Here is a 17353-nt window from a genome sequence, read left to right on the forward strand (position 1 = left end):
ACCTCAGCTACTTGTAAACAAGCCATGTGTGTACCTGGCTTGTAGATGTACCAAGTCACGTGCTCACCACCAGAGCCCACATGGCCAAGTACCCCCAAGGCCTGATCTTGCCATCCCTGATGCAGACAGAGGGAGAAGTGGAACCTTGATATAACCCTAGCCAGTTGCCAGGTCCAGTTCTAAGTCCTTAACATATATTGACGCATTTCATCTTTACTTTTTTTTTTTTTTAAGATTTATTTATTTATTTCTCTCCCCTTCCAACCCCCCGTGCCCGGCCCCGCCTCAGTTGTCTGTTCTCTGTGTCTATTTGCTGCGTGTTCTTCTATGTCCGCTTCTGTTGTTAGCGGCACGGGAATCTGTGTTTCTTTTTTGTTGTTGTTGCATCATCTTGCTGTGTCAGCTCTCCGTGTGCAGCGCCATTCTTGGGCAGGCTGCACTTTCTTCCGCGCTGGTCGGCTCTCCTTATGGGGTGCACTCCTTGCGCCCCTACGCGGAGGACACCCCTGCGTGGCACGGCACTCCTTGTGTGCATCAGCACTGCGTGTGGGCTAGCTCCACACGGGTCAAGGAGGCCCGGGGTTTGAACTGCGGATCTCCCATGTGGTAGACAGATGCCCTAACCACTGGGCCAAGTCCGCTTCCCACATTTCATGTTTAAAAGAAGAATACAACCCTAGGAGGGAGGTGCTGTTGTTGCGCTCAGAGAGGCTGTGCAACTTGCCCAAAGTCACACAGCTCATAAGTGAGAGAGTCAGGATTGGAACACAGGCCTAGGCCAGAGGAACTAGCCCTCACTCTGCTTAAGCGCGAAAGGCCAAAGCCCTAGGCTGTCTGTGAGGCAAGCAAGAGGCCCACACTTCCCGCTCAGAAGAACAGGGGGAAGAGGCTGGGAGCTGGAAGGAGGGTCCCGCTGCAGCCACCAGCTGGCTCCTTCTATGGCAGGACTTGCTCTGCCACAGAGAGGATTAGGGAGCCCAGCTGCCTGGGAGGTGGGGGGCCGGCCCCACCCCCATTCCTGCTCCCTCTGCCTGGGCCCCCAGCTGGGTGAGGCCCGCCCACCCCCACCCTCTGGGCAGGAAGACAAACAGGGCTGGAACAGAACAGGACGGAATGTCCTCACAGGCAGGGCGGACGGGAGGCCCCTGCCCCGCACCAGCCAGGGGGGGAGGGCGTGAGGGGATTTCTGCAGCCTCCTCCCCTCCAGTTCCCCCTTCCCGCCTGCCGGCCTTCCGTGCCTCCCACCCAGTGGAACTGAGCGACTCCGCCCCCTGGAACCGCCTCCCGCTCCCCCTGGTGCCTGGGAGTGGAGCTGATGCCATCCCCAGAAATGATCGGGGGCCTGCCTTCACAGCCTCCCCTCCCCTGCTTCCCTGGGCACAAGGGCCGCCGGGAGAGAGTTGGAGCCAATCAGGAAGCCCGGACGCTCACTGCCCAGCGTAAATCCCAGCCTGCCAGTTCCTGGCTCTGTAACCTCGTGGGCAAAGGGCCACCCTTCAGAGCCTCAGTCTCCCTTCTGTAAAATGGAGGCTTAGAATGCCTCCCCTGCAGGGCTCTTCCGAAGATTGTCTGCCTACAGGCGTATTGCTTAACCCAGCATTAGACACCAACGCTTAGCAAATTAGAGCTGCTTAGTATTAATGGACATTATCAATATTATAAATATAGATAAGATCGAAACTAAGTATACTATAAGATGAGTGGATGATGAGAGTAGATACTAGGTTCCCTGACCTAGGTACTAAGCGCTGTAATTCTTTATTCACATACTGAAGTGTGCAGACTTTGGATGCAGAGACACATGGAGTTTGAATTTTTAAGACAGTGACAGAGACCAGTAGAAGCTCTAAACCCTCCAGACAAGCTTGAAGCCACAGAGGCAGCTACGATAATTTAAGAGTTTGGGCTGCCCAGCGCTCAGATCCCAGCTACTTACGGGCAAGCATTGCCCATCCCTGTGCCTTCATGTCCCCATCTGTTCAACGGAGATACTTCCTTGTGTGAACCTAGCCTTGTGTGAGCATAGGGAGAGGTGAGTTACAGGCTTGGCACGAGGACTGTCATTGTAAACGCTGGCTAAGTGGCAGGTATTTCTGACAAAACCACACCCCTCCTTCCACCCCCAACCTTAAACATAACATTTGGGCCTTTGCAGTGGACTTAAGGGCAGGGGTGAGGAGGTTAGCTGTTGGTGCCACAGAAAGCTGGGGTTGGTTTACTGTTGCCTTAGAGAGACCCAGTCCCCCGTTGGTGGGTCGTTGGACTTTGAGATCTGTGCTCCTGGGTTCTGAGGGCTCATCTCCGCTGAGGAAGGGAAGGGCAGGCAAGGGCATTCCTGGGGGCTGAAGAACTGCAGGCCTAAGAGGCCAGCGCCCCCTCCCAGCAGGAGGCCTCCCTGGCCCCCAGGCGTCCCCAGCTAGGGAAATAAGCAGCAGAGAAGTCACCGAGGGGACAGAGCAGCCCAACGCACACCCTGGAGAGGAGAGACGCTGGCGCCCAAAGGGCAGCAGGGCTGGCACAGGGACAGGGGAAAACCTGGGCTAGGAGCGGCTCCATCGCGGAGCGCGGTGGCCCGCGGCGACGTGGCCCTGCCCTCCGTGACCCCGGGCCCTACCGCGCGCTTGTCCCGTCCTCCTCCTGCCCTACCGGGGGGGGGGGCGGACCGCCGTGAGCGCCGCTCTCGCCCCCGCAGGTCGAGCACGGAGCTGCGCAAGGAGAAGTCGCGGGACGCGGCGCGCAGCCGGCGCAGCCAGGAGACCGAGGTGCTGTACCAGCTGGCGCACACGCTGCCCTTCGCGCGCGGCGTCAGCGCGCACCTGGACAAGGCCTCCATCATGCGCCTGACCATCAGCTACCTGCGCATGCACCGCCTCTGCGCCGTGGGTGAGCCCCGCCTCCCGCGAGGCCCCGCCCCCTGGAAGGCGCGTTCCCGGCAGGCCCCGCCCCCTCCGCGAGCCCAGGGAAGTCCCGCCCCCTCGGGGGCCCGTCACGTGGGCGGCCCCACCCTGGTCCTGCGGCTCCTCGGGACTCCAGGAGTGGAAGGCCCGTAAATCCCGAAGGCGCCTGGACAAGTAGGATTTGGTTCCCCGGGAGGCCTCCCGGCCAGGCCAGGCCCTGTAAAGTAAATTCCTCAGAGAGGCTTTGTAAGGTAGGGGCGCTCGTGTTCCCTCTCCCTCCTCTCCCGCCCCCTTTTAGAAACCATCCACGTGAAGGCCCCCTCCGGGTAAAATTCCCCTCCGCGGGCGCCTTTCTCGCACACACACTCGTCTTGGAATCCCAGCACCCTGAGAAAATTTTATTGTGGGGGAAGCAAAGTCTTACCCTGGCAGAGTCTGCCCTACTAGAATTCCCTGCTCTCTGAGGGAAAATTCCCCGCTAAGTTCTGCCCCAGTAGAACTCTGTCCCTAGGGAATCCCTACTCCGTTAGAATTCTGTCTCCTGGGAGAGTCAGCCTCTTTAGGATTCTGCTTCCCTGCCCTTTACGAATCCTGAATCCCTGGGAGGCCCGGCCCCTTAGAATTCTGTTCCCTTGGGAGACCGCCGCTCCTTAGAATTCGGTCCCGGTGCGGCCCTGCTCTCGGAATTCTAGTCCTCCTTGGCTCCGCCCACTCTCTTGGGACTCCAGGCCCCTGGGATGTGCCCTGCCCACCTGGGGGTACTTAAGCTTCCTCTAGTGGGGGAAGTCAGCCATTTCGGCCCAGAGCTGATCTGAGATGGCCTGTCCACCCCGGACACCAGGGCAGTGGAACCAGGTGGCAGCAGGGGGAGAACTGCTGGATTCCTGCTACCTGAAGGCCCTGGAGGGCTTCGTCATGGTTCTCACCGCCGAGGGAGACATGGCTTACCTGTCGGAGAACGTCAGTAAGCACCTGGGCCTCAGTCAGGTGAGACGAGCTGCCTACTGTATGCTTGGCCCTGTAGTCAGTGATGCTGGGGGTACGGTGATGACCACGACGGCTCAGGCCCTGCCTTTGTGGGCCCACGGTGCAGAGGGGAGACAGGTAGGTCACCAGATAGGAAGACTCAGGCAGGTCAGGGCTGGGATGGAGCAGCACAGGGGCCTGTGGGAGGGCGCACCCAGCCTGGTCTAGGGGGTAATCGAGGGCTTTCTAGAGGAGAAGACATCAGAGCTGAAACTGGGGAATGGAGGGGACCAGTGAAAATTGGGAATGCACATGGCGGGGTGATCAGAACATGCAGAGGCCCAGAGGTGAGGTCAAACAAAGAATTTGGGGGGAACTAAAGGTGTTTATACTGGCTGGGTGCAGAGCACAATGGGAAAAGTTGAGAGAGAAAAGGCTAGAGAGGTTAGCAAGGCCCAGATAATTTAGGGATATTAGAAAGTCTATGTCCAGGACACTGGGGAGCCATGGATTGTAAGCAGAGGAGAGGTTGTTTCCGAGAGGTGGAATCAGATTTACATTTTAGGAAAATCTCCGTGGCTGTCGCATGGAGATAAAATTGACGGGAGTAAGAGCCTGGGAGACCAGCAAGGAGGTGGATGCAGGGACTCAGGTAGGAGAAGACAGGTAGGAGAAGATAGGGGCCATGCAGAGGAGAAGACCTAGACAAGAGATACTTAGGAAGTAGTATGAATTTCAGTGAATCCTGACAGCAAGCCCTATGAGAGGGTAACCATTCTTTATTTCTACTTCACACAAGTGGGCTCCCTAGTTGTCATCTATTGTTTTTCTGCCTAGAATTCATTACCCCACTCCTGGTACTAATTTCACTTTTCATGTGAGTCCTTGAGCTCAGAATGTTCTCAGTCCACACAGCTAGAAAATGGCAGAGCCGGGATTCAAATCCAGGTACAGGTGGTGCTGTCAGAGGAGGTAGATCTCATTTTCCCCAAATCCACCAGACTGGGAACTGATGTGAGTCCCCTTCGTTTCTGTCCCCTGCTCCCAGCACTAGGCTCATTTCTTTTTTTTTTTTTTTAAGATTTGTTTATTTCTCTCCCCTCTCCCGCCCCCCACCCCATTGTCTGTTCTCTGTATCTATTTGCTGCGTGTTCTTTGTCCCAGCGGCTCAGGAATGTGTGTTTCTTTTTGTTGCGCCATCTTGTTGTGTCAGCTCTCCGGGTGTTTGGTGCCATCTTGGGCAGACTGCACTTTCTTTCGCACTGGGCGGCTCTCCTTATGGGGCGTACTCTTTGCGTGTGGGGCTCCCCTACGCGGAGATACCACTGCGTGGCAGGGCACTCGTTGTGTGCATCAGCATTGCGCGTGGGCCAGCTCCACACGGGTCAAGGAGGCCCCGGGTTTGAACCCCGGACCTCCATGTAGTAGACGGAACGCCCTAGGGCCAAGTCCCCTTCCTCATTCTTGAATTTAAATGAGTTGAGTCTTACCTGGGTGGAGCAGCCATGATTTGAATGGAATCTCATCTCAGGGCCTTTGCATATGCTCTTCCTTCTTCCTGGAACAATCTTGCTGCAGACAACCCCAAACCCACTCACGGGGTTCAGCAATTCGCATTACTTTCTCAAAAAAACTCTCCTTGACTGGCCTTCCTCAAATAGCTCCCCCATCATTTCTTTGTCTTTCCCTGCTTTCATTTTCTTCATATTGCTTTGAGATACACACGTACACACACACTCGTAATTTTATTTTGGTTTGTTTGTTGCCTGTCTCCCTCCCACTGGACAGTCAGTTCTACAAGGCAGAGGTTTTTTCTGTGTGGGCTGCTGTGTCCATACCTTTTAGATGAAGGCCTCGCATATAGTAGTTGATGAATAAATGATTGTTGAGCGAGTGAGTGAATGAATGAATGAGGGAATAAGAGGTTGGCAGGGTGAGCCAGGCTCATGAACGAGGGCAGGGGCAGTGAGGACAGGAAGGAGGTGGCTCCGAGGCTGTGGTGAAAGCCCTTTCCCTCCAAGACCTCTTCCCCTCGCCTCTCCCTCGCAGCTTGAGCTCATCGGACACAGTATCTTTGATTTCATCCATCCTTGTGACCAAGAGGAGCTGCAGGACGCCCTGACCCCCAGGCACAGTGAGTCCCCTGGAGGCCTTCCCTCCCTCTTCACAGATGAGGAAATGGGCGGGCCCATCCCTCAGCATTTCCCCTCCTCTAGTAGAACAGGAGACAGAGAAAAAATGAAGGGAGGACATGGCCCCGCCCTGGGGGCTCTGAGGGGACACGGCCCCGCCCTGGGGGCTCTGAGGGGACACAGCCCTGGCCTGGGGGCTCTGAGGGGACTTGCCCCACCCCTGGAGATCCGCCTCTGGTTCCATGTCCATTTTCGAGGTGAGGCTGGGGAGGCTTTGGAGCCCCGGGTGCTGAGGAACTGGAGCCGGTCCACGGCCGCCCCGTGACTCCCATGCCCTCCCCAGGCCTGTCCAAGAAGAAGCCGGAGGCGCCCACCCAGCGGTGCTTCTCCTTGCGCATGAAGAGCACCCTCACCAGCCGCGGGCGCACCCTCAACCTCAAGGCGGCCACTTGGAAGGTGGGCGGGGCCCGGCCAGGGTGGCGAGGGTCCCCCAGAGGCTTCGAGGGGGTTGGAGCCCAGGGTCCCCTGCGCTGGGTCTAGTGGGTCCTCGACCCAGAGCTAGCGTCTGGGAGGGGGGCTGGAGGTCCCCATAGTCTTCCTTCGGCTGGATCTCCTCAGCCCCCCGAGCCTGGGGCTCGGTGTGGTTGGAATCTGGGGCTCCTTCAGGACTCCCTGAACCAGGGTCTCCGTGGGGTTGGGGGAGAGACCTCTGGAGCCCCCAGGGATTTCTTCCCAAACCCCCATGGGCCCACAGAGACTTTCGAGTAGCCCAGGGTCCGGAGCAACTAGATGTCCCCACAGCCGGCCCGGGCCCCTGCTGAGCCCACTCCCACGCCCCCAGGTGCTGCACTGCTCTGGGCACATGAGGACCTACAAGCCGCCCGCGCAGCCCTCGCCGGCGGGCCCCGGCTCTGAGCCGCCCCTGCAGTGCCTGGTGCTCATCTGTGAGGCCATCCCCTACCCCGGCAGCCTGGAGCCCCCACTGGGCCGGGGCGCCTTCATCAGCCGCCACAGCCTGGACATGAAGTTCACCTACTGCGACGAGAGGTGCCCGGGAGCCGCGCCCACCTGCCCCTCCCCACACCCAAGTCCCCTGGCTCTGTCCCCTCACCCCCCGCCCCGCCCCGCATCTCCCTCTGACTCCATCCTTCTCTGCCTGTCGATGTCTGATTTTTCTGTGGATCTATCTTCCAATCTCTCTGTCTCTCCCTTAGTGTCCCTCCCTGTCCTTCCATCGCTTTCCTTAAATAAATCAATTTGTATAAAGCAGTGAGCCCAGGGTCCAGCCCGGAGGAAGTACTCCATACACTGTCCTGAGTGGTTCTCCCTCCGTCTTCCCTTTTGCTTTCTCTCTCCCTCACTTCCCTCTGCCCTTTTCCTTCCTCCCTCCCTCCTTTAGTTTTCCTCCATCTTCCCTCTTTGCCTCACACTGGAGAGATGCTGAGGAATGGGGACCCCTTGGATTTAAATGCTGTGTGTCCTGGCGAAGTGGCTCTGCCTCTCTGTGCCTTGGTTTCCCCATCTGTCCTATGGGAATATAACTGACTCACCTTGTATGGTGGTTCTGCACACTCACGGAGGTGCTCGGTGCAGAGTGTATAGAAGCAGATTTTTAAAAATCATTATTATTCTATTTCTTTTTGTTCTCTTTCCTTTTCTGATTATTCCTTCTCCCCTTTCCTTCCCCTCTTCTATTTCTTTCACTCTTTCGTTCATTCATTTCTTTCTTTCTCTTCCTTTCTCGTTCTCTTCCCTTTTCCACCCACTCTTTCCCCTTGTATTAGTTTCCCGCGGTCACTGTATTAGCCAAAGGGGTGCTGATGCAAAACACCAGAAATCTGTTGGCTGTTATAAAGAGTATTTATTTTGGGTAGAAGCTTACAGTCACCAGCCATAAAGCGTAAGTTACTTCCCTCACCACAGTCTGTTGCCACATGTTGGAGCAAGATGGCTGCCGGCCTTCGCCTCCCTCTTCCTCTTCCTCTTCCGGCTCTGTGGTCCCAGCTTCTTCTGGGATCACCTGCAGGCTGGGACAAGTCTCGTCTCGCTGCCAGGCTTGTTTGTCTCCAGGCTCAGCTGCTCTGCTCTCTCCCGTGTGTTTACTTCCTGGACTCCAGCTCAGAACTCTAACTTTCTCCTCTGCCACGTTGCTTTCTCCGTGAGTCCCCACCCAAAGGCCTCATTACTGACGTGGCCCAAAGCCTTTATCATTATTTAATCAAGTAAAAGTGAAACCTCTAAATGCAATCCAATCTGATATGCCCAGAGGAACAGACCAGTTCACAAACATAATCAATACCTATTGGAATTCGTAAACAATATCAACAGCTACAGCCGTGTAACAAACAGCCAACACAGTGGCTCGAATCCGCGTGGATCCGCTGCCTCAAGTCTAGAGGTTGGAGGTCCAAAGTGAGCCTAATGGCTCAAGTCAAGGTGTCGGGAGGATCGGTTCCTTCTGGAGGCTCAGGAGAATCTGTTTCCTGGCCTTTTCCAGCTTCTAGAAGCTGCTCACCTTCCTCGGCCCGTGGCCCCTTCCTCCATCTACAGAGCGCTCCTGCCAACCCATGCTTCCACTATTGCTTTTCCAGCTCTGACCTCAGTGCCTCCCTCTTCCTGGTACCCCTGTGATCCCAGTGGGCCCACCCAATCGTGCAGGATCTGCTCCCCATCTCCAGATCCCTAATTGATCCCATCTACCAAGGCCTTTTTGCTGTGTGAAGGAACATTCCAGGTTCTGAGGATAAGGACGTGGACAGCTTTGGCAGGCTACGCACCCCCCACCCCACCCTGCCTTTTTCTATTTCTCTCCCCCCTTCTCTTTTACAACCCTGTCTTGCTGGCTTTGTCCCTGTGTCCCTGCCCCCCACCCCCGCCCAGTTGAACTCTGGCCTGACCAGGTCCTGCCCCCCCATGCCTAGGATTGCGGAGGTGGCGGGCTACAGCCCCGAGGACCTGATCGGCTGTTCCGCCTACGAGTACATCCACGCCCTGGACTCCAAGGCGGTCAGCAGGAGCATCCACACCTGTATGTGTTCCACGTGTTCCACGCGTTCCACACGTTCCACAGCCAGGCCTGGAGCTGCCTCTGCATGCCCCAGCCTGACAGTGGCCCCCAGCCGCCCCTCCCCAGGAGCCTCCCTTCCCCCCCAGCACCCGCCCCCAGCCACCCCTCCCCAGGGAGCCTCCCTCCCCACTCCAGACATCAGCTGCCCCTCCCCAGGGAGCCTCCCTTCCCACCCCAGCACCCCCCCCAGCTGCCCCGCCCCAGGGAGCCTCCTTTCCCACCCCAGCCTGACAGTGGCCCTCAGCTCCCCAGGGAGCCTTCTCCCCACTCCATCGTCAGCTGCCTGTTCCCCAAACCTCAAGGAACCTTCTCTTTGGCCCTTCATGCCCAGCCCCCACCCCCAGAGCCTGTCCCTCCCCAGCTGGCCTTTTTGCCTCCCTGACCTCTCCCTATCCCGTCCCCCCAGTGCTGAGCAAGGGCCAGGCAGTGACAGGACAGTATCGCTTCCTGGCCCGGAGTGGGGGCTACCTATGGACCCAGACCCAAGCCACGGTGGTGTCGGGGGGCCGTGGCCCCCAGTCAGAGAGCATCATCTGCGTCCACTTCCTGATCAGGTGAGCAGGAGGCAGGGGTGGGTGAGTGTGTGGGTCTGGTCCCCATGTGTGGACAGGTGTATGAGGGTGCACACACGTGCATGGGTCGTGCAAAAGTGTGCATAAGGGAGCATGCACGTGTCCGTGTATGTGGAGTGTATGCGGCCCGGTGCATGCACACGTGTGTGTCTACAGGTACACATGTATGTGTATGGGTGTGTGTACTACTAGAGTAAGTTAAAATAAGAAATACAGTGGAATCGTGGTGGTTTTTCTTTACAAAATGGAGGTGTAGTTTCCGTAAGTAAGATTCTCTCATTTTGGTGCCTGGGTCTGTGACTTTTGACAGATGCATACAGCTGTGTAACTGCCACCATAATCAAGACATAAAACAGGTTAACAGCCTCAAAAATTCTCTTGTTTTCAACTGTCTTGGTGTCCTAGGACTGTCATTTAAAACAAATACCACAAATGGGGTGGCTGAAAACAACGGGAATTTGTCATCATACGGTTCTGGAGGCCGGAAGCGTGAAATCAAGGGGTTGGCAGGATCACGCTCCCTCCAAAGCTCCGGGCACGTCCTTCCTTGCCTCGCGCGGCTTCTGGTGTCTGCCAGCTGGCCAGCCCAGCTTCACCCCGCCCCCCCCCCGGCCTTCTCTCTGGTCTCTGTCTTCACGTGGCAGTCTCCTCTGGGTCTGTCCGTGTGGTCGCTTCCATTCTAGGAAGCCCTCGTTGTAAAGAATCACATCTTCAAAGACCCTGTTTCCAAATGAGACTGTTGTATTAGTCAGTCAAAGGGGTGCTGACGCAAAATACCAGAAATCTGCTGGCTTTTATAAAGGGTACTTATTTGGGGTAGGAGCTTACAGATACCAGGCCATAAAGCACACATTACTTCCCTCACCAATGTCTATTTGGAGCAAGATGGCTCAGCCTTCTGTGAGGGTTCAGGTTTCCTGGGTTCCTCTCTTCTCAGGGCTTGCTTCTCTTTCCTCTGTGCTTACTTCCTGGGGCTGCGGCTTAAGACTTAAGCATCAAACTCCAACATCAAAATGCCAACATCAGAAACCTTCAAGCCTCAAAAGCTCCAACTCTGTCCTTCGCCATGCCTTTTTTTTTTTTTTTTTTAAGATTTATTTATTTATTTCTCTCCCTTTCCCCCTGCCCCGGTTGTCTGTTCTCTGTGTCTATTTGCTGCGTGTTTTTCTTTGTCCGCTTCTGTGGTTGTTAGCAGCTCAGGAATATGCGTTTCTTTTTGTTGCGTCATCTTGTTGTGTCAGCTCTCCGTGTGGGCAGCACCATTCCTGGGCAGGCTGCCCTTTCTTTCGCTCTGAGCGGCTCTCCTTACGGGGCGCACTCCTTGTACCTGGGGCTCCCCTACGCAGGGACACCCCTGCGTGGCACGGCACTCCTTGCGCGCATCAGCATTGCGCATGGGCCAGCTCCACACAGGTTAAGGAGCCCCTGGGTTTGAACCGCGGACCTCCCATGTGGTAGATGGACGCCCTAACCACTGGGCCAAGTCTGCTTCCCTGCCATGCCTTTTTATCTGTGAGTCCCCACCCACCAAAGGGCAGGGATTCAACACCCTACTGACATGGCCCAATCAAAGCCCTAATCATAACTTAATCACACCCAGGTACAGACCAGTTTACAAACATAATCCAGTATCTATTTTTAGAATGCATAACCATATCAAATTGCTACAAGCTGTGGAATCAGGGCTCAGGACTTGAACTTGTCCTTTTGGGAGACACTTTTCCACCCATAATATAAACCCCTCATCCCACCTCACAATCCCTAGCAACCACTGATCTGTCTCCTGACAGTTCAGCCTTTTCTAGAATATCATATAAATGGCATCATGCACCATGTCACTTTCTGAGTCTGGCTTCTTCCCGTGACATGTATTTAAATTCACCCATAGTCCATAGCAGGCCAATGGTCCCTTTTCAATGCCGAGTAGTATTCCTTAGTAGAAATGATAGTTTCCCACAGTTTATCCATTTACCAGTTAAAGGACATATGGTTGTTGCCTGTTTGGGGCAATTATAAAGAAAGCCATTGGGAACATTTTCATACAGGATTTTGTAAGATCATTAGATTTCATTTCTCTTGGGTAAACATCGGGGAGTGGACTGGATGGGTTATAAGAAACTGTGCCATTTTGCATTCCCATCAGCAGTGTTTTAGGGTTTCAGTTGTTCCACATCCTCACCAGAATTTCATATTGTCTGTTTTGTTTTTTAGCCATTTGAATAGGTGTAGAGTGGTAGAAGCATAGGCTTTTTCTCTGCTGCCCCCCATCTTGCATCTTGGAAGTGTTTATACCACTTACAAATGCAGGGATGTGGATTTAACAAAGACTTAAACGAAGACAGCAAATTAGCATATAAAATAGTATTAAAATTACAGGTTCTCCTTGCAGGTTATCTTTCAGGACACAGCACCATTTTCTAAAGCCTTGGGAGTTTTCCCAGATCCCTTTGCCCAAGGGCAGATCATGTTAATAGAAAACAGTAGTTGGTTACTGGAGTTTTCATACAAATCTTCGTATGGCACAAGAAGACAACACTGATAATTTTATGAACTTCATTAGGACACCTTTTCAAATCAGAATCTTTGACCAAGTTGAGACATGGAAAGATCTCTCCCCCACCTCTTCTAGACACTCCTTTTTTCCATTATGAAGATTTTCCTTTTTCAGGCCAGACCTGGGATTTCCTTCTTTTGCACTTGACGCAAAAAGCAGGCGGGGAGAACTCAGTTTTACTGGCAGAAAATGGGCGAGGAATGGATAGGCACTTAGTACCAGTGAAGTGAGGCGCACACGGCATTGATGGTTCTTAGTGTGGTGGGGATGGTGTGTGGGTGCAGGCGTGCAGGTAAACCTTTGCCCAGGCGCTCACATCTGTAGGCCACTCCTCCCTTACACGCCTGAGCCTCCTGGCTTCATAAAAATCAAACCAATGTGTGGGGCACAGCCGCTGTACGTGGTAGCTACTATTTTGATCCCCCCTTTTTTTTTTTTATGTGAGAAAACTGAGAGCCAGAGAGGGCAAGTTACTTGCCCAAAGTCACACAGTTAGCAAGTGGCAGGCTGACCCAGGTCTGGAGGCTACACTGGTGATCAGTGACTATGGGATCTCCTATTTTTGCTCAGACCAGAAATCTGAGAGTTTCTCCTAAGTCATTGTCATCATCTCTCCCCTACATCCGTTTGATCACCTCTGGAACACGTCTTGAATCCACTCTTCTCTCCTCCTCGGCCACTACCATCTCTTCTTTTGTTCATAGCATTCACCTCCCATCCGATATCTGAAGCCCTCTGGTCACTGCCTATCATACAACAGCCAGGGAATTCTTTCCAAAATAACGATTAATTCATGTCCCTTCCCTGCTCAGAATCCTTCCACGGCTCCCCAGTGTCCTTGGGAGAAAGGCCTCGTGCCTTCCGTTACTCATCCAGCCCTGTGTGATCTGACTCCTTTTCTCCCTCTCTCTGAACTATATTGGCTTCTTCAGTGTTGTAATATGCCAGACTTTTCTTTCCTCAAGGCCTTTTGCATGTGCCCTTCCCTTTCTCGTGAGGTGTGCCCTCTCCTCCCACTTATCCTTCCAGCCTCAGTTCCGATACCGCTTCCTGAGAGACCTTTACCTGAGCCCCTACAATTGGTCAGATCTCCCCGTTTTCACTCCTGCTATCCTGTACTTTTGTTCCAGATCACTTAAAGGAATTTGCAATTATCTTGTTTTTTGTGTGTGTTCAACCAGGCCTCCTTGATTGTCTTTTCAAAATTGTAACATCCCTTTCCCCCTTCCCTACTTTAGTTTTTACCTAACACTCTTCACCACCTAACCCAGGGCTCGCTGCCTGGCTGAAAGGTGATGCAAGCTGCATATGTCATCTTGAATTTTCTAGTAGCTGTGTTAAAAAAGTGAAGAAAAAAAACAAAACAGGTGGAATTAATTTTAACCGTATGTTTCATTTTCCCCAATATGTTCAAACGTTCTCATTTCAGTGTTAAGTCAGTATAAAAATTATCCTTTTCTGCCTTATACTCAGCCTTTGCAATTTGGTATTTTACGCTAATAGCATATCTCAATTTGGACCTGCCACATTTCAAGGTATCAGAAACCACGTTTATCAAGTGGCTGCTGTATTGAATAGCTCAGCTCTAACATGCTGTATGTATTTGTCTAGCTATAAAACACACTATATGTCTTTGTATACCAAAAGATACATAGTATGCTTTGTAGGCATTACATTTAACATACAAATACTATATTTTTCTTAAGACTTCCACTAGCATTTAAGCCCCAGGAGTTTCCTCTATCTTGTTGACTGCTGCCTCCCCAGCACCTTAAACAGTGCCTGGTAGATAGTGTAGGTGCTCAGTAAACAACAGCAAACACATGGTACTCACCCTGTGCACCTTTACATGTATATTAACTCATTTAATTCCCACAACCTGGGAGGAGGCACTCCTCTTATTCCTTCTCTACAAGTGAGGAAAAAGATGCCCAGAGAGGGTCAGTCATTTGCTTGAGGTCACACTGCTCCCAAGTGGCAGAGCTGGGATTTGGACTTGGGCTGCTGGCCTCAGAGCCCTCGCTCTTTAATGACACACAACGCTGCTGGTCTGGGGAATTCTGTGGAGTGAGCGAACGTGTGAGCACGAGACGTGTGTGCAGATGTGTGAGGCCACGCCTGTTGGAGTTTCGAAGTGTGGGCTTCTCTGTATACCAAGTGTGTGTACATATGTGACTGCGTGTGCCTGTGTTTCGGTGGGGTGGGGGTGAGGATGGCTTCTGTCCAGCCTGAACTGGGACGTTCCAATCCCAGGAGGGGTTGGGGGCCTGGTGGGGAGGGGTCATAGGTTTGGTGGGGGAGCCTGGATCACCCCCTTCAGTCCTCCATGGCGTGATGCAAGTGTGGACCTGGTCCCCAGCCCCAGACGAATTCTCCAGAAATCAATTTGCCCAGCGAACATTTGGATTCTCTCTGCAGCTAGCGGCTGGGGAGAAGGGAGGGGAGAACACAAGAAGAATGTATTTTAAGTCTGTTCCCTTGAATGTGAAAAATGTCTATGAATAGAGGCTTCTAAATATAATGCTATTCATAAAAATAAATGCCTATGAATTCTTCATATTTGTTAATATATTCAGGCATACATTAAGAATATGCTCTTCACCAGTGCATTGATAAGAATATGTCCAGAAGTTAACACTGATAAAGAGGATGCTTAGTTCCTACACCTCGTGCAGGCCCCTCCTCTCCATGGCTCGGTTTCCCCACCTCACCTCTGCCCCTTGGGCTCCCTGCCTCTCCACCCTGTGGTCCCCCTTTGTCTCTGCCCTTGTTCTCTCTACTCTACCCAGTCTACGCTAAATGCCAGCTCTTTCCTCTGGCTTTTCTTGAACAAAGAGGGCCTGGGAAACAAGCGTCACTTCCTTTTAAATGTTGTTATAATGAAAACTGGTGAACAAAAGCTAAATCCTTAGAAGAAACAAGTAAACATCCCAATTACTTTCTCCAAAACGCCTTCCAGCCCCTGGACGAGATTGCCTGCTGGGATAGGACGCCAGCTGAGGGGGCTGCCTGGGAAGGGGGCCGAGTACCCTTCCCTGACTTCTGCCCCCCTTTCTGCCCTGTACCCCAGCCGGGTGGAAGAAACCGGAGTGGTGCTGTCCCTGGAGCAGACGGAGGAACATTCCCGCAGGCCAGCTCTGCAGGGCGCCCCCTCGCAGCAGGACACCCCTGATCCTGGGGACGGCCTTGGTATGGGGCAGGGCGGGGCTCGGCTTGCTGGGCTCTGTCCCTGCACGATGGCGTCAGTCGCTTGTCACTCTCTGGCCTGAATCCTGCTGTGACACCCATCCCCCCCATTGCCCCTGCGTTGATTCCCACCCCCTCCCTGCTCCAGGGCTTTCTGCCATCCCCTTGACCCCCCAAGTTCAGCCCCTTCCCACCTCCTCCTCCCTCCTCCTTTCCCAGTGCCTCTGCCTGTCCCTTCTGAGCTGTTGCTGACAGCCGGAGCCCTGGCGTGTATGCTCACAGTGTCCTTTTCCTGGCTCCAAGCCACAGCTTCACCTCTAGGACCTTAGAGCCTCCTCGAGGACCTTCAGGCCTTTTTTCCCTAATGTGCAAGCCCCCAGAGAAATTTTCTGCACAGCTGGAGAATCGGGGCTCGCCAAATATTGAAACATTTCCAAAATGTTTGACAACTCACTACTGTCATGAGATAACTGTGCCCCTCCAACCCTCCCCAACCCTGCCTTGGCCCCTCTCCTGGGACCCTCCAGGGCCTCTCCACAATCCAGCACCTACAGGGTTACCACCTGGCCTGGGCGGTGGCACTGAGACCCCAATCAGGGTCCATCCCGATTGGTGGTTGAAAATGTCCGCTCCGGTGCCCTGCCCTGGGGTTGGCAGTCAAGGGTCCTGCCCCTTAGCCCCAGCTGACCTCCCCACCCATGTCCTCCCTACCTCCGACGTCTCCCGCAGATGCCCCTGGTACCCAGGTTCTGGCCTTCTTGCACCCGCCTGCGCTGAGTGAGTCGGTCCTGGCTGCTGACCCCCGCCGTTTCTGTAGCCCTGACCTCCTTCGCCTGCTGGCACCGGTCCTGGATGGGGCTTCAGTAGCTACCGCCCCCGGCGCACCCCCGACCGTGCGGCGCCCCCGGAGTCCTCTTCTGGTAAGCTCGAGCCCTTGACATCCGGGCTTTTCCGTCTTTGGCTTGAACCCTGCCATTCTCTGGGTCTCAGTTTCTCCACCTGTGTAATGGAAAGGTTGGGAGGAGACGGGGCCTGGGGTTCCTTGGAGCCTTAGAACCCTGCAGGCCCAAGGGGCCAATCCTTCAACCTTAGTTACAGTTCCTGGGTGTGGACTCCAACTTGGAAAATGGTGCTTGAACAGGTGACCACCTTGGCTTTTTAGAACTGGTCTCTGAACTTGAGCCTCAGAGTCAGGAATGTCTAATTTAACTTGGATGCACATGGGGAACCTGCCGCTTGCCAGCTGTATTGTGCTGGGCAAACAATTCTTGGTGCCTGGTTCCTTCACCTGTCAGGTGAGAATAGTAAGTAGCTACCTTGTTGGTTGTTGGGAGGATCGAGTGAGTGCACCGACAGGCAGCACGTAGGGACCTGGAACCTAGTCGGTGCTCAACAGTCTGCAGAGGTTACCATTTCCATTTAGGGGCCATATATAGTCCGACCTTTGACCTCAGGGGTCCCTATTCCCTGACTCTGGCTTGCCTCTCCCCCACTTTCTCTCCACTGGGGAAATAGACTGTAACCTTTGACCCCACCCTTTACCCCTGGGACCTGTGGATTCTGCTTTGTCCCCCGCCACCTCTCCTACCAGACCTTTGTCCTGAGGCTCTGGTTTTTCTGATCTTGGGTGTTGGCTCTGTCAGTCTCTGCCCAGGCAGTCCAACTCTGGAATATCCAGGTTCCCAGAACTCACTTGCATTTGCTGTTCAAACTCCTTGGTGCCCCAGCTGCCAGACATTTGGCCCCCGCTCCTGTCCCTGAGCTCACATGTCCAGGCTGGCAGACTGTTGACATCCCCAGGTTCTGCGCCTCTAAATCTCTACTCTGGCCACCCCCAGGCTGATCTCCCGGATGAGCTACTTGTGGATGTAGAAAATACAAACTTTTTGCCTCTGGAAAAGACCTTGAGGCAACAGAGGCAAATCTAGATATAGCTCATGTAAGGGTGGGTGTGGATAGAACCATCTTCTCTGAACCCA

General features: G+C 53.9%; 1 protein-coding gene across 6 annotated transcripts in view; it reads left to right on the forward strand.

Annotated features, from left to right (window-relative positions):
- Positions 1-17353, forward strand: part of LOC101425320 (hypoxia inducible factor 3 subunit alpha) — a 59486-nt gene that overhangs the window by 2807 nt on the left and 39326 nt on the right. For 4 of the 6 annotated variants that reach the window (XM_058292708.2, XM_071213633.1, XM_071213634.1 and 1 more), the window contains exons 2-10: positions 2693-2883; positions 3739-3884; positions 5913-5997; positions 6339-6451; positions 6837-7042; positions 8917-9023; positions 9469-9616; positions 15259-15377; positions 16104-16294. In XM_058292708.2, the coding sequence (XP_058148691.1) occupies positions 2693-2883; positions 3739-3884; positions 5913-5997; positions 6339-6451; positions 6837-7042; positions 8917-9023; positions 9469-9616; positions 15259-15377; positions 16104-16294 (1306 nt within the window). Of the gene's footprint in view, positions 1-2692; positions 2884-2990; positions 3149-3738; positions 3885-5912; positions 5998-6338; positions 6452-6836; positions 7043-8916; positions 9024-9468; positions 9617-15258; positions 15378-16103; positions 16295-17353 lie in introns of those variants that run through there. The other 2 variants (XM_071213635.1, XM_071213637.1) reach the window with 1 other exon arrangement.

Source organism: Dasypus novemcinctus, unplaced genomic scaffold, assembly GCF_030445035.2.
Source record: "Dasypus novemcinctus isolate mDasNov1 unplaced genomic scaffold, mDasNov1.1.hap2 scaffold_230, whole genome shotgun sequence".
NCBI lineage: Eukaryota > Metazoa > Chordata > Mammalia > Cingulata > Dasypodidae > Dasypus > Dasypus novemcinctus.